The 18,469-nt window shown below is 35.1% G+C and overlaps 1 protein-coding gene across 1 annotated transcript; it reads right to left on the minus strand.

Annotated features, from left to right (window-relative positions):
• Nucleotides 1-2,656: 2,656 nt before the first annotated feature.
• On the minus strand, nt 2,657-3,952 carry LOC143598275 (uncharacterized). The gene is made up of 2 exons (XM_077076532.1): nt 3,742-3,952; nt 2,657-3,252 (listed from the first exon to the last, which is right to left on the minus strand). The coding sequence occupies exons 1-2, from the start codon at nt 3,950-3,952 to the stop codon at nt 2,657-2,659; spliced, it is 807 nt and encodes a 268-aa protein (XP_076932647.1).
• Nucleotides 3,953-18,469: the final 14,517 nt, after the last annotated feature.

Below are 18,469 nucleotides of genomic sequence, written 5' to 3' on the forward strand. Positions count from 1 at the left end.
AAAGAGGCCATCTAACTCCGTTCAAAATCAACTGGATGTAAGCATTTTGTTCATAATTGATTTGCGCAACAGTATTTTGTTATGTGCATTATATATGCATTGTATAATATGATTAGTTTCCTAGCCCTATAGTCTCATTGACTTTATAAAAGTTTTGACTTGTAATACACAAAAATCTAGGTAGAGTTCTTACGCGCATTGGATGGATCTTTTTGGCATTTATTCACCGAGAGGGATGGTTATCAACTCTTGATATGACCCTATCAAACTGAATACAAGAGACATGGTATTAGTGATTCACCAATGTTAAGTAATAAGATAAAGTGGGCCTGACCTGTTTGTAAAATTATCGACGAGTGTCAGTTTACGTTATTTTTTATTGCTAACAACTCAATTGATAATACTTACCTAAAACCTAGAAAAGACAGAGAGGCTTAACTCTTCAAAAGTATTATTTAATATTTACAAAATCATAAACGATAAACCATTCATTATTTTAATTTAAAATATTATTATAATAACATTTTTGGACTCGTATTTTTAACCCATCTACTTCAAAAAATTTTCGTTAAACAAAATGACTTAAACGGTATACGAAACTTGTTTACTATTTGACATTTTTTTCAATTTTTTTTTATTTAAACTAATAGTTAACTTTTTTTAATAAGAGCAAACGTTGCTTAAAGATAAAATGAAATTTGGGAAGATGACAGATCATTTTCTAACATGTGAATATCTTGTGAGAGGACTAGTTATGAGGATTAGCAATAGTTGCGATAGTTGCAAGGACTAGCAATAGTTGCAAGGAAGTTTGGGAAGAACAACAAAACATGATTCCTCTAACTGCTGATGTGGTCACTGCTATTCACTACTTGGCAGCACAACAGTATGCTACATCAACTATGTCACACCCCAACCTACGGCGGAAATGTTGGGGCGTGGACTAATTGTCACAGCTCGCAATGTTACTATCAAGGATAATTATAAATTTTAATATATATTTAATAAATTCAAATAACACCATTATTCATTACGATATCCAGAAAAAACAAAACATCAAACAAACCAACATCATAAAAATTTATTGTCTCAAAATCAATACTCCTAGCATAAGTCCTTAAACAATCTTCTAAGTCAAATACTTCACATCATACGATGACCTGCATATGCGTTGAAAATAATATAGTTTGTCAACACGAGGTTAAGTGAGCAACACACCAGTTCCGTTATACATACAGTATATTATAAAATATGTAGCTGCAACGAGTCATATGAGATTAACAAATCAACCAATAAGTAAATAAAATGAGATGTCGAGAAGCACGAGCATATAACGACTAGCGTATGATCATACTATTTTCTGAGATTATGTTGGACCTCTCAGAATGCGGTTCACAATGAGCACATAAACATATAACAAGTATGACATAAGATTAGTTAACACATAAGACAAACAGTTGCAGTTTTGTGTATAGTTAAATGTGAAAATATAATAAATTACGCATATGTCCCCAAAACGTGATAAAACGAGTAAAATGGAGGGGAATGTGGTACCCACCTCAAAGATGAACGAGGATGGTTAAGATAGGGAGAATGGGGAAACGAATCACACGCGAACGTTAAAGCCTAAGAGAACGTGGATTGACAAGCATTATAAGGTCGGTTTTTAGTGAAACGATCTTGTTTAATCATTATTATTATTAATATAATTAGTTATTAATTATTAATTAAAAGAATAACAAAATAGTTTTTATTCCAAAAATAAACGGGGTGCATGAGGTTCGAACCCGCGACCTCCGCCCCACGTTCCATACATTAACCAGCTGGGCTACCCAGCCTTATGCAACAAAACCCGTTTCCAAATAAATATAAACACCAACTGTTCATCCCCAAAAAGATTAAACAAACCCTAAAATCTAAACTTATCCATTTGATATAATTGATCAAATCGATTATAGGGTTATCGTAGAACAAGAACTCGAGATCTAAACTGCACCTTTATTTACGTTATATGAAGAACAGAAGGGGGTAACATACTCAAAACAGTTTGGCGCTAAAATGGTGATAAACGAGTGATTTGACGAGCAGAATGGTTCAATTAAATAACGGGGTATTGTCGGTCACCTTATAAGGAAAGTATTCATGCAATTAATTGAAATATAATCAACGTTTACACGGTCAATGGTTGTCAATTAGTGTCGGCATTGTTAAAGACGGAAACACGAATCAAAAGATGCTATTTGCTTGAATTGATTGTCGGTTAATGCCGCGTATGACTAATTCAAACGATTTCCTATAATAAAACTTGAATACAAACGATTATGGACAGCAAATCAGTTAATTGATTGATTGATTTCGGGTCTACCAAAAACATGAATATGGGTCGGGTATGATAAAGGAAATCCATTTTGTAATATGGATTATAACAATATTTACGGATAGCACCCTCAAGTTTGGAGATGGACACAGAATGGTTTGAACTTTATATTTTGGGTTATAAACGTCAAAGTTAAATAGATGTAGCAATAAATAAATAATATAGTAATTATAACTCGATAAGTGAGGGAATTTTATAAATGATAGAGCCCAGACCCGTAAATGGTTCGGGTAACGGTTACAAAGTAAAAGCAGATAACCCGAATGGTTACAGTATCCCTTAGTTTCTGGAATTTCGTCCCGAAATTAGAGAATCAGCAACGAAAAGATGAGGGTATTTGAGTTTCATATGGTCCTCACGCTCCCACGTAAACTTGGCGCCTTGCTTAGAATTCCAACGAACTTTAACCAACAGAATGCGACTTTGCTTAGTTACTTTATCCATATGATCCATAATCTCAACGGGTTGCTCAACGAAATGCATAGTCTCATCGATACTAGCTTCGTCAAGAGGAATGTGGAGATTACCCTCGGCAAGGCACTTCTTGAGGTTAGAAACATGAAATACCGGGTGAATATTAGAGAGTTCAACAGGAAGTTTGAGTCGATACGCAACAGGACCAACTCTGTCAATGATCTCAAAAGGGCCAACGAAACAAGGAGCCAGTTTTCCTTTCTTTCCAAAACGAACAACTCCACTCCAAGGGGAAGCTTTGAGTAAAACAAAGTCACCAACACTGAACTTTAGGGGTTTACATCTCTTATCAGCATAACTCTTCTGACGACTACGAGCAGCATGGAGGTTTTGACAAATTTGAGCAATACGATCAGTTGTTTCTTGGACTAGTTCGGGACAGGTGATTTGAGATTCACCAACTTTGTTCCAACAGATCAGAGATCAACATTTACGACCATAGAGATCTTGAAAAGGTGCCATACCAATACTAGAGAGAAAGCTATTATTATAAGAGAACTCGATATACGGGAGACGAATATCCCAATTTCCTCCAAAATCAAGGACACAAGAACGGAGCATATCCTTTAAAGTTTGAATTGTTCGCTCGGATTGACCGTCAGATTGCGGGTGAAAAGCAGTACTAAGATCCAATCGAGTACCCAAGGCGGATTGAAGTGACTTCCAAAAACGAGAAGTAAAACGACCATCACGATCAGATATAATGGATAACGGAGTTCCATGATGACAAACAATTTTCTCAACGTAAATACGCGCCAATTGATCAACAGAATACGTCTTTTTGATGGGAATGAAATGAGCAGACCTGGTCAGAAGATCAACAATTACCCAAATACTATCATGTTGTTTGCGGGTAGAAGGAAGCTTAGTGATAAAATCCATAGCAATACCTTCCCATTTCCACTCGGGGATGGAAGGTTGCTCGAGTAAAGCAAAAGGTCGATGATGCTCGGCTTTCACTTTGAAACAAGTGAGACATTTAGAAACATACAAAGAGATATCTTTCTTCATACCAGGCCACCAATAGACAGAACGAAGGTCAGCGTACATCTTGTCCGCACTGAGATGTATGGAATATCGTGACTTGTGAGCTTCGTCCATAATGAATGTGCGAAGATCATCACGATTGGGGATCCATAAGTGGTTCAAAAAGTAAAGCAGACCATTAGGTTTAGATTCAAGTTAGGTTTCGGCACCACACGACATCTCGTCATACATATTGCCTTTGGTGACGGATTCGTGTTGAGCATCGAGAACACGCTTTTCGAGATCATGAACAAGAACACAAGTAAGAAGTGTCGATTTGAATGGCTTCTTACGACTGAGAGCGTCGGCCATGACATTCGCCTTTCCAAGATGATAGCGAATTTCACATTCGTAGTCGCTAAGAAACTCGACCTATCGACGTTGTCTCATATTGAGTTCTTTTTGGTCAAAAATGTGTTGGAAACTCTTGTGATCGGTAAACACCACACACTTCGTACCACAGAGATAATGTCTCCAAATTTTCAAGGCAAATACAACGGCACCAAGTTCGAGATCATGTGTCGTATAATTTTTCTCGTGAACCTTGAGTTGTCTCGAAGCATAAGCGATAACCTTTCCTCGTTGCATGAGAACGCAACCAAGACCTTGGTTAGAAGCGTCGCAGAAAACGATAAAATCCTCATTTCCTTCATGAAGAGCAAGGATAGGAGCATTGCAAGAATGTCCTTAAGAGTTTCAAAGGCTTCTTTTTGCTTTGACCCCAATACAAAAGGTTTACCTTTGTGTGTTAATGTGGTGAGGGGCAATGCGATCTTGGAAAAGTTTTGCATGAAACGACGGTAATAACCCGCCAAACCGAGAAAAGAACGAACTTCGGTGGGAGACGTAGGCGGCTTCTAATTCTTAACGGCTTCAATCTTTGCAGGATCAACATGAATACCCTTGTCGTTTACAATATGGCCCAAAAACTGAACTTCTTTCAACCAAAACTTGCACTTAGAAAACTTGGCATACAATTTCTCATTTCGAAGCAGATCAAGAATGGTATGGAGATGATTCTTGTGGTCGCTCTCGGATTTCGAATAGATTAAGATGTCATCGATGAAAAAAATAACAAACTTGTCTAAGTAAGGTTTACAAAAATGATTCATGAGGTCCATAAACACCGCGGGTGCGTTTGTCAAACCAAAAGGCATAACACAGAACTCGTAATGACCATAACGAGTACGGAAGGCTGTATTGGGGATGTCTTCTTCACTAACACAGAGTTGATGATAACCCGATCGGAGATCAATCTTCGAGAAGCATGCGGCTTCTTGAAGTTGATATAAAAGATCGTCGATGTGAGGGAGCGGATAACGATTCTTAATGGTAAGCTTGTTGAGTTTACGATAGTCAATGCACATACGGAATGAACCATCTTTCTTCTTAACAAATAGCACGGGTGCGCCCCAAGGAGAAGAACTCGGGCGAATGAAACCCTTGTCCGAAAGTTCTTGGAGTTGACTTGAGAGTTCTTGCATATCGGAGGGTGCAAGACGGTAAGGGGCTTTAGCTACGGGGTTAGCTCTGGTATAAGATCAATTCAGAATTCGACTTGACGAACCGGAGGAAGACCTGTGACTTCATCGGGAAAAACATCAGGAAAATCGCGAACAACTGGGACATCGGATAATTTCTTCTCTTTCCGCTCTTTCTCCACCACGACAGCTAGGAAGCCGACACATATCTTGCGCAAATAACGTTGAGCTTGAAAGCACGACATAAGATTAATCTTAGACGTTGGAGTATCACCGAACACCTTAAGAATACGGCCATTTTCGAGGGGTATACAAATGAACTTTTCAAAACAAACAACTTTCACATGATTAAAAGTTAACCAATCCATCCCTACAATTACATCGAAACTACCCATTTGTTTAGGAATGAGGTCAATTAAAAACTCAACTTTGTTAAGAACTATTACGTAATCCCTGACTACCGAGTCAATCATAATAGAATTTCCCTCGGCTACTTCTACGGTAAAAGGTCTAGACAACTTATCCCGAGGCATATCAATAATATACGCGAAATCCAAAGATACAAAACTCTTATCGGCACCAGTATCAAACAAAACCGAAGCATGATGATTATCAATGAGAAACGTACCATTCACCATGTCGCTAGAACTCTGAGCTTGATTCACATTCATCATAAATGCAGGACCATTGGACCCTTGAGGGGTTTGAACAACTTGGTTCGAAGGAGGAGCTTGAATAGCAGGGGCTTGAGTTGACGTCGATGGAGGAGCCATGAGCTGAGGCACAGGAGGTGCATGGGTTTCGGATGCATAGGCTTGAGGTTGGTAGGTTTGCACTTGGTAGGCTTGAGCAGTGTAGTACGGTGCATGGTATACTTGGGCTTGCGGTGGATGGGTAACATAAGGAGGTGCAGGCATGACATGGACTTGGTTAGCATGGGTGAGTAATGGGTAGGCGTTACGGAAATGGTTAGGGTCTCCGCAATGGTAGCAAGCTCGGGTATTAGGAACACCGGGCTGAGCAGGGTTAAAAGCAGGTCTAGAAGTAGGGGGTGCAGACCGAGTTTGGACAACTTGAGAACCAGGTGGTGCACGTAAGTATTGGCAAGGTGGCTGTAACGGTTGCATTGAGTACACAACAGGCAACGGGATTGAACCGGGTGATGGTGGTTACACTTGACACAAAGGGGATGAGGACCAAAGTAAGCTTTCTTGTTTGGGGCATTAGGGTCATTTGGGGCTTGGTTGTTGGGTTGGTTGACGGAGTAGTTTTGATGGTTGGACTTACGTTTTTGGTGGTTCTTGTTGAAGCGGTTGTTGTTGTTGTTGGAAGGTTTGGTCTCAGCTTTGGCATCGGTAGAGGAGTCGGTCTTAGTCTTGTCGGGAGTAGGCTTGGAATCCTTGCGAGACAAGGCTCCATCCCGAACGTGACTATCGGTGAGGGAGGTAGCTAGGTCCATTGCCTCACTGATGGTTGATGGGTTACGACTTATTATGGTATCACGGAAAATGATTGGGAGACCACGAATGTACTTCTGAATGCCGCGGGGGGTTACCAGATGTGGCACAATACGGCTAAGCTCACGAAATCGGTTCGAATAAGTGGAGTTATCCCCACTAATTTGCTTGAGATCCCAAAACTCCACTTCCAATCTTTGCAGTTCATGTTCTGGGCAAAATTCCTTCTTCATTGCCTCCTTAAGTTCCTCCCAAGGCATAGCCATGACCAATTCAGACCCTTGTTCGTTTCTCAGGGCATTCCACCATATAACAGCTCGATCCACAAAACAGCTAGAAGCAAACTTGGTCCGTTTGGCATCCGGACATTCGCAGTGGATAAATATGTTTTCCATTTCTTCAAACCATTGGAGCAAGGCGGTGGAATTTTCCTCACCACAGAAAGATGGAGGTTTGGTGCTCAAGAAGTTACGGAAATCATAGTTATTGGGTGCGGCCGAGGTGGCTGAACCGTTAGAGTTGAGGCTCTGGATTTGGGTGACAATTTAAGGCATTGCAGCAACAAACTCTTTTGTGATTCTAGCAGCCACGCAGCGGTCGCGTGAGCCAGATGAACTTTGGTGACGACGGTGATTTCTGAGTGACGACATTCTACGTGAAAATAAGAGTAAAGGTTCATGAGTTGTGGGATCATATGTGTAAATATTTATGAGGAGACGAAGTTAGTTGAAAACATTAAGTTTCTGTTAGGTTAGTTTCACAAAAAAATCTAACAAAATGCATCTAGGGACATTGGCCTCCCATGAGCTTTCCATGGCAATTTGACCCAACTATAATTAACGAATAAATAATTGATTTGGACAGCCCATGAGCGTTACATGGCAATTTGATTGTCCCAACTAACTAACGAATTATCAATGCAATATAGTTTGTCGGCCTGATGAGCGTCTTTAACCGACCAAACTAAATAACGAACTATCGAAATAAAATATGGGTAGTCGGATTATCTTGTGAACCACCACGTTGATGACTCCAACACAAAAATATGAAACAAGTTAAGAAATGGATAGTCGGGATTCCTGACTAACCACAAAGTATTATTTAATATTTACAAACTCATAAACAATAAACCATTCATTATTTTAATTTAAAATATTATTCTAATAACATTTTTGGACTCGTATTTTTAACCCATCTACTTCAAAAAATTTTCGTTAAACAAAATGACTTAAACGGTATACGAAACTTGTTTACTATTTGACATTTTTTTAAATTTTTTTACTTAAACTAATAGTTAACTTTTTTAATAGGAGCAACCTATGCTTAAATATAAAATGAAGTTTGGGAATATGGCAGATCATGTTCTAACATGTGAATATCTTGTGCGAGGACTAGTTGCGAGGATTAGCAATAGTTGCGATAGTTGCAAGGACTAGCAATAGTTTCAAGGAAGCTAGGGAAAAACAACAAAACATGATTCTTCTAATTGCTTCTGTGGTCACTGCTATTCACTACTTGGCAGCACAACAGTATGCTACATCAACTATGTCACACCCCAACCTACGGCGGAAATGCCGGGGCGTGGACTGATTGTCACAGCTCGCAAGGTTACTATCACGCAAAATAATAAATTTAAATATCTATTTAATAAATTCAAATAACACCATTATTCATTACAATATCCAAAATAAACAAAACATCAAACAAATCAACATCATAAAAATTTATTTTCTCAAAATCAATACTCCTAGCATAAGTCCTTAAACAATCTTCTACGTCCAAATAATTCACATCATACGGTGACCTGCATATGCGTTGAAAATAATATAGTTTGTCAACACGAGGTTGAGTGAGCAACACACCAGTTCAGTTATACATACAGTATATAATAAAATACGTAGCTGCAACGAGACATATGAGATTAACAAATCAACCAATGAGCAAATAAAATGAGATGTCGAGAAGCACGAGGCTATAACGACTAGCGTATGATCATACTATTTTCTGAGATTATGCTGGACCTCTCCGAATGCGGTTCACAATGAGCACATAAACATATAACAAGTATGGCATGAGATTAGTTAACACATAAGACAAACAGTTTCACTTTTAGGTATAGTTAAATGTGAAAATATACTAAATTACGTATATGTCCCAAAAACATGATAAAACGAGTAAAATGAAGGGGAATGTGGTACCCACCTCAAAGATGAACGAGGATGGTTAAGGTAGGGAGAATGGGAAAAAGAATCACACGCGAACGTTAAAGCCTAAGAGAATAAAGAATATACTTGAAATGAGGATCTTAATCACGATACGAGTTAAACGATAACCATTTAATATTATAATAATATTATATTTGTAAGGATTTATTATTAAACTATTATTTTTTATTTGAGAAGACATAACTCAATAAAATATTATCTTTAGTTTTATTACTTGATTTATATTTATATATTTATTAAAACGTTAGTTTTTAAGTTATAATCTTCTTTATTTATATATGTATCTTTATATATATACGAAAAACGTGCATTAGTAATATATATATTTGAACGAACACGTGGATTGACGAGTATTATAAGGTCGGTTTTTAGTGAAACGACATTGTTTAATCATTATTATTAATATAATTAGTTATTAATTATTAATTAAAAGAATAACAAAATAGTTTTTATTCCAAAAATAAACGGGGTGCATGAGGTTCGAACCCGCGACCTCCGCCCCACGTTCCCATACATTAACCACCTGGGCTACCCAGCCTTATGCAACAAAACCCGTTTCCAAATAAATATAAACACCAGTTGTTCATCCCCATAATGATTAAACAAACCCTAAAATCAAAACTGGCCCATTTGATATAATTGATCAAATCGATTATAGGGTTATCGTAGAACAAGAACTCGCGATCTAAACCTTACCTTTAATTACGTTATATGAAGAACAGAAGGGGGGTAACATAATCAAAACATTTCGGCGCTAAAATGGTGATGAACGAGTGATTTAACGAGCATAATGGTTCAATTAAGTAATGGGGTATTGTCGGTCACCTTATAAGAAAGGTATTCATGCAATTAATTGAAATATAATCAACGTTTACATTGTCAATTAGTGTCGGCATTGTTAAAGACAGAAACACGAATCAAAAGATGTTATTGGCTTAAATTGATTGTCGGTTAATGCCGCGTATGACTAATTCAAACGATTTCCTATAATAAAACTTGATTACAAACGATTGTGGACAGCAAATCAGTTTATTGATTGACTTCGGATCTACTAAAAACATGAATATGGGTCGGGTATGATAAAGGATATCCGTTTTGTAATATGGATTATAACAATATTTACAGATAGCACCCTCAAGTTTGGTGATGGACACAAAATGGTAGAACTTTATATTTTGGGTTAAAAACGTCAAAGTTAAATAGATGTAGCGATAAATAAATAATATAGTAATTATAACTTGATAAGTGTGGGGATTTTATTAACGATAGAGCCCGGACCCGTAAATGGGCCGGGTAACGGTTACAAAGTAAAAGTTGAAAACCCGAAAGGTTACAAACTAAGCATGTTCAAGCTTCTTGAAGGTCTTCTCGTGGTCAACGGTCTATTGATGATATTGTAAAGAAGCATATGTGTAAACATTAACGACAAGATTTGTATTTTTGTTTTTCGTTAATACGAAAAGGTGTTTGGTGTCGTTATAGGCATTGTGACGAAGTCAGTAACTAAAAGATTTGACATTGTTTTTGTGACACCCGGCTAAAAATTAGCCTAAACCGCGGCTAATATAATTGTGTTTACGTAAATAAAATAATATAATAAATAGGTGATATTATTTTAGTCCAAAAACTCCAAAAATATTTGAGATATATTTTATTAAGTTTGAAAAGGCCCAATTTTGTCGCGTAGCAAATACTACCCATAATGACCTCGGGTGACGACTTAGAAACGGATAAAATCCCAAACGTGTCTAAATGGCACCGTAATTTTAGAATATTCGAATCATGAAAACTAGAAAGTAGGTGTTCGAAAGCCAGTAGAGGACACCGTAAGGACCCGACACCAAGTTTTTCAGAAAATTAGTTTCTTAGGCTTGTATTATCTAGAATTCAATATCGGTTCAAACCTGACAAAAATTATTAAAAACGGGATTAGTTTGATTATCTAAAGTTCGTTATACGTTCAAACGGAAACTTAAGATTATTTTTTAAACACCTACTTACTAACCCAAACCCATGTGCCACCACCCATTGATTTATCCCATTGTTTTTTCTCTTAAAACCTCATCTCCCTATATATATATATATATAGGTATTGGATCATTTCATAAGTTTTTTTACAGCGAGAAGTGCGAGAAGTGCGAGAAGTGAAGGTGTAACTCCATTAATCCCTAATTTCACTTCATTTTTTATGTGTAGGTGCGTTGTGTAGGTGCATATGTATGTGTGTAGGTACGTATGTTTGCATATGTGTACGTATGTGTGTATATGTGTATTTATGTTTGTATGTGTGTAGGTACATAAGTTTGAATGTGGCTCGGTACATTTATATGTTTGTAGGTAGGTTTGAATGTGCAATTAAGACATAAATACAACCAACCTACATATATGTATGTAACATCATATGAAAGTGAATGAAATTAGGGATTAATGGAGTTATAGCTTCACTTCTCGCACTTCTCGCTGTAATATCACTTCTCGTAAGATCCATCCCCTATATATATATATATAGATAGATAGATAGATATATATGCCCACACAAACATCACAAAAACACCATCACATACTCACATTCAAATCACCACACACACATTCAAGTTAGATCAATATCATGGTGAAGTTAGGCTTCTAGGAAGAAGAATTAAGAGGAATGAAGCATCACACACATAAATCTCATCCATATAATCATCTTAAGATCTTAAAAAAACACAAGTAAGTTATAATTATGAGTTGATTTCTATGATTGAATAGGTTAGATCACTTGTTCTTGGGTTGAGATTGATCTTAGAGATTAAAAATTATGGATGCTTGTGTGTGTGTGTATATATGGGCCGTATGTGTGTGTAAGTGGAAGCATTAAACCCACATGTATATGCATACATTCCTCTCTATGTTCATGTCTTGAAATATTTAATTTGATTAAGAGCTTTGTTAGATTATTTGATATTTGGGTGGAACCTTGAATAAAAAGATGTTTGGATTTGAGACTAATATGTGTTTGATGATTTGCATGAATGATTAGTAGATGTTAGGATGAGATTTTGATTTTTTGGATGAGCTTGAATCTTAGAATTGATAATGTTGGTTGAAGATTGCAAGAACTTGTTCATATTGATAAATTTGCTGATTTTTGGATGTTTGATTTTTCTTGAGTATAATTGATAAATTGATGAAATTTATGAGATTAGGATGAAATGGAATAGGATACATGCTAGATTGAAACATCAAAATTAAGAAATTGAAAGATGAAACTTGGAAATTGTTAAAGTTACTAATTAAGGAAACTTTAATTGTTAACTTGCAAAAATTATGATGAATGATCATTTGTGATATGAAACTTGGATTTGAGTATTTGAAATGGATGATTGATTTATAGGAGGCATGTTAGAGATTCATGGATTAATATGTTAGGAGAATAATCAAACTAACTTGTCTTATGGATAGTTCTAATTATAGAAACTTTAATATTTATTCAATATGAAAATTGGGAATCTGATGATCATTGGTGATAATTGTCTTGAGATGGATGCATAATGTATAGGTTATAAAATTCATATAAACTTGAGTTGTGATTATTTTATCAAGAACTTAAAAGTACATGAATTGCTTGTTAATAGATTACTAGGAATGGAAACTTTGTAAGTATGAATGATAATAAATTATAACCTTAATTAGAATAATAAGATGCATGAAATTTAGATCAAATTAGTTGAATGAGATAAACAATATTACGACTTGATAATACTTGTAAAGATTGTGTTGAAAAAGGATAACAAGAATTGAAAGTTACCATAATAAGAAACGATGTCAAATAAACACTTATGAAATTATGAAACGCGTGGGCTTGGTGATTTGAATGATTTCTTGATATTAGTTGAAAGCCAGAAATTAAGGATAAATTATACGTTATAGTGTGTATATTTAATGCTTAAGATGATTTTTTTGAAATTGCGAAGTCTAGATTACTTGTCGGTAACTTTAACGGTCAAAAAACCGATTTTTAAACGAGAACCGACACAACGGTTAGGGACTGTTTTAGAGTATTCCCTAAAAGTTTTATAACACTCATATATAAAATAAGTTAGTATATGAGAATAGAACAAAATAACAAAACTTGGTCCTAGACGGTTCGTGTCGGAAACCGACAAGAAAACGTCAAAAGTTGTTACTTTAAGAAAATATTAACAAAATTGGAAAATGACATGTTTTTATGAAATAAATCCTAAACCTTGACTAATATATATGTAACAAGTGTTTTCAAGTCATAAAAGTTACATTTTTATATGAAAAGCCGATCGTGTTTAAGTTCAAAACGGACGAAACCGACAAAACCGACTAAAATAAAGTCAAAATTTTAACTAAAATAAAAAAAAATAATTTTCAAAACACTCCAGCAACTAAAATGATTAATTTTTATAAAACTATAATATTAGTTTAAATTATTAAATAAAATAATAAATGGTTAATTATTACTGGTTTATACATCTAAGTGTCTATTTATAGAATAATAAGTTAGTAATATTATGTGTTGTGTGCTTCTATGGACATTAGATTGGGAATAATAAATAAAATATTTTCTTAAACTAAGGGATTAAAATAAGTTTTATTAACAAAACATGTACTAATATAGGACAGACGAATTTTTGGAAAGAAAGGATTCGAACTGTGAGTTTCTCTATCGATTCCACATTTTTGAATCGATATTTATTTTGTTTTGGGGGAAAGGCATATTATTTATATTGAAGTTTTATAAAAGTGTTTTATTTTACAAACCGTGTCAAATACGGGATGAGTCTAGTTGGCTAAATAACGGTTAACCCTAAAAGAGGCACATAAATATTGGTAGATCTATCGGGGTGACGCTCCCACTTCCAATCGCGTTAGATTAAAAGTGGGTATATTTTGAGTCTGGTACGTATCGAGTTATCAACTATGATAATCATACGCATGTTGTATTCTTTGCTCGTCTACAACAACACGATTTGTTTAAAAAGATAAAATGCTTCGTTTTGATGGTTAATTCGGTTGTATAATTATTATTATTGCCATGTTAAAAGGACGGTAGGAGAGGCCACCACCGTTTCTTATGGTAATAGATTATGGATGATAAAAGAATGGTTGTTGAACTATGGTATGGAATCATATACATATATGATATGGAATTGTTATTATTTTACTTGATATATTGTCTTTTCATGACGAATTATATGGACGTTTCGTTTGAGCTATTTTCATCCTATTATAATATATGTACTTTTATATATATATATATATATGTTATTTCCAATAAAGAGAACTCACCAACATTCGTGTTGATCGTTTATTTTAATATGCTTTTCAGGTAAATAAACGAAGTATTGAAGCTTCGCAAGAGCGCGGGAAAATAGTGGCGTGTGTTTGAATGGAAAATGTTGACTTTATGTTGAACTTGTAGTTTGAATAATAATCGTGTAATATGACACGTGTAATGGATCTGATGGGCAAATGAAGTTCAACTTTCATTAAAAATGTATACTTAATTGTGATTGGCTGAAACGGCGTCTGTCACCACCCGAATGACTTGGTCAAAGTCTTTCGTTGTCTTAATTAAGATTTTCTGGGTGTGACAGAAGTTGGTATCAGAGCTAATGGTCATAGTGAGTTAGAAATTTTTGATAAAAATTTGTAAACTATAACCCGTATATTCAAATACACGATTTTCCCTCCTCGCGAAGCAAAGGTATAAACAATTAAATGATTATATCTCTTTTTAAAAATAAAAATAATAATAATAATAATAATTAAATAAATAAATAAAATTGTAAAGTTCAAAGTTTTATCTGTATGAATATATATATTTTATTTACGAGCGATTACTTAGTACAAATTATGTAACATGTCATATTCTTACACTATTATCAAGATTCGCAACATCGATTGTAGGTCGAAGGACCGCCCCCAACGACCACTGTTGTGCCATCAATCGTGCACTGCGTCAGTGCCTTTTCTGTGAATCTTAATATTCTTTTTATAGAAATTATTCACACACACTCGTAGAGCCTAGTTCCCACTAACCTTAGGCCATATTTCATCTTCCTACGCTAGATCCATTAATCGTTGCTAATTAGAGGATAAGGATGCGAACCTATCTCTCCATATTCTCATGATGTGTAACTCCGTTAACGATGTTGTTGTTTTAGCTCTTAGAACCTTTCTATGGAATACATGGACAACTCTCTTTTATTACTCTATTTAGATATCTATACCTTAGATATTTTGGTAAGGAAAATTTGAAAACTTGTAATTGGTGCTGATACGTATTCACACCTATTTAGTAGTTATTTTAGTAACTCTAAACAAGTACGTTAATTTTCCATTATCATAATCTTTTTGATGTATTGATTATTATGCCGTTGTGAATATTTCATATATTTATTCACACGTTTTCAATAATTAATAATAACCATTGTCTCTTTCTGTTATTCAAAAATAATATAATTGACAATAAACCACCCAAATTAAGACAAACACCTGTCGTTAGAAGATCTAAATTATCGACATTTTCTGAAAAACTAGCTCAACGAACCACACAATATATTAATTCTACATTGAAGCAACAAAGAAGTAGTGCAAGTGAATACACTAGCAATAGAGCTATAATTTGAAATCCACTAGGAAGAATAAGATTGAAGGTATCTGAGATGATTCCAAGAGTTATTATTACCCAATAGTATACACTGAGTTGAACATTCGGTAAACAGGAAATTCAATAGATAGCGATAAGCAAACCCAATGCTAAACAAGGAATTCATTAGCTAGCAATAAGAAAACCCAATGTTGTTTTGATGAGTGATACATCCAAAAAGGATTGTCCCAAATTCAAAAATTAGAATGCTAGAGGAAGATCCATGGAAGCTCGTAAGGATTCACTAAGTTATCACTAAATCTAATAAATAACCATTATGTTCTTCAGTTATTGTACTTATCGATACTAGAGCCGAGTTAATTTTGGCTTCAAAACGATTAGGGTTATCTCTTGCTAGAAGACCAATGGATTTAGATAAAAAGGTATTCATTAAGTTTACTTATGGAAATAAAAAAAAACCCGCCATAGCCATCCGTGACTGAAAATTTTCCAATATAAACCCATAACCTCAATAATGATCTTCATACCTATCAAATTAGAAAACCTCAATATAGGCATAGGCTAATTATCTAAAAATCATGCTAAGATCGTGGGTTCGGAAAGGCTAGTACGTCTACCACTCGTCAGTGGTGAAACTCTAGCAATCCATGGTAATCAGTGTGATAAGGAATTGATGATTGTTACCAAGATACATACCCTACGCCTTGAGATATACCTACAAGTCAAGATTTATCTAGAAGCTTTACCCATAGATTTACCTAGTTAATTCCCGTCAAGACAGATCGAGTTTAGACCTGATCTTGTACAAGATGACGCACCGATATCTAGATCTCCGTACAGAATGACGTTATTAGAAGAAATAAAAATCTATCCAAACAACTCCAGGAACTGGAACCGAACAAACTGACCATTAAAATTGATGCCCATTATCGAGAATTGATGATTTATTTGGTTAGTTTCAAGGAGGACCTAATCCATACCCGAAGATCAATTTACCAACTAGATATCAATATAATAAGACTTTCTAAAGACATTTTAGAAACACGATAGGGCCATTATAAGTTTGTAAGTCATAACGGTTAGATTGAAAAATAAGTCGTAATGTTCTTGAATCTCATGAATATGATATGCAAATCCTACCTGGATAATATAAGCATATTTATTCACAAACCAATAAAATTCATGAGCAACGCCTTTTGAGAATAGTTATATATAGAAATTCTCTAAGTATGATATTTCGACTCGGGAAATTCATTGTCTTAGACACATAATCAGTAAGAAAGGTATACATGTAAAGATTGAAGCAATTGAGGATTTGGAAACACCAAGGTTTCTTACCGAAGTGCGAACATTTTTTTTAGGCCTTACTGGGAATTATTGGAGATGCGTACTTAAAATTAGCTTGATCTTTGACGACATTAACCCAAAAGGAAAAGAAATATGTCTCAAAACAATAAGATAAGAGAAAGCTTCTCAATTACTGAGTAAGAATTATGTAATGCACTATTTTGCCCCCCCCCCCCCAGAAGGAGCACATAGATTTGTAGTGATTGTGATGTTTCACGATTAGGTCTTGTATGCATGCTTATGCATAACGACCAAAGATGATAGTCTACGCATCATGATAACTCAATTTGCACGAGAAGCATTATACAACTCACATTTTAGAGCTAAGAGTTGTTGTTTTACTCTTAAAACCTGAAGACACCCTTTTTATAGAACAAAGTGTATGAACTACACCAACCATGAGGGTTTTCTATGTATTATAGAACTCAAAAGGGGGTACCCATTGAAGTAGACCTACTCAATTATTACAATTGCGATATTTGTTACCACATTGGTAAAATGAATATTGTAGCTGATGATTGAGTAGAAAAGAAAAGCCTTCACATATATGTACGTTGGGATTAACGTTACAAACATGCCTTACAAATTAGATTAGAAATGTACAAGGCAATGAGGCATTGAAGAAAGAGAACTCTAAGCTGATTGAATAGAGTTTAGATGCCTCAATATGAAGATTTATATGAATTAGTAATAGACGAACGCATAAGTTTAAATGCTCAATTCATCATAGATTTCATAAACGAATTCCCACAAACACCTAAGTAAGCACTACACTCTCTAGGTAATAGCAAAACGATTAGTTCATTCTCTACCCATTAGGAAAAAGGTAAGATGGAAAAAGGATTGATTCCTGACGGAAAGAATACTAGAGTAATCTTGTAAGGTAAATTGATAATTATGGTTCTAGAACATAATTGTGAATTTACAGGTGCATTTGAACTCTAATAGGGCTTTGTATGTCAAGGATTGGGTTAACTCTACAAGAATCTATAAATTACTCGCCTACCATTGGCCTATCTTTTTTAAGCAATTATCTTCCAGTGTTACAATCCCAACATTGGGAGTTTTATACGGGAATAAAATTCGTCAATTATCACATTAATAATGTAACATCCCTATTTTTCGGAACCCTAAAATTTAATGCTTCACGCGAGTATTAAATATTGAAATCGCTATTTGTTAAGAAACTTGTTTAGAAATTTAAAAGTTTGTTTAATAGAAAATTGTTATGTAAAGGTTAAAGTGCCAATTTGTATTGAATTAAAAGCACAAGGGGGTCATGTGAAACATTTATCTTAAAAATGTGCATCTCTCTCCTCGTACATTATTGTTTTTCACGACGACTAATCCGACCACCGTCACGTGTTTTCGGCGACCTTTAAGCACCCAGTTCAGAAGCAAATCGACCAATTAACTATACCGTTTGACGCGTATCTTAAAACCAAGTTGTATTACGCTCT

The sequence above is a fragment of the Bidens hawaiensis genome, unplaced genomic scaffold (assembly GCF_021521415.1).
Source record: "Bidens hawaiensis isolate Kalapana, Puna unplaced genomic scaffold, B.hawaiensis_p1.1 tig00049889_1, whole genome shotgun sequence".
Taxonomy (NCBI): domain Eukaryota; kingdom Viridiplantae; phylum Streptophyta; class Magnoliopsida; order Asterales; family Asteraceae; genus Bidens; species Bidens hawaiensis.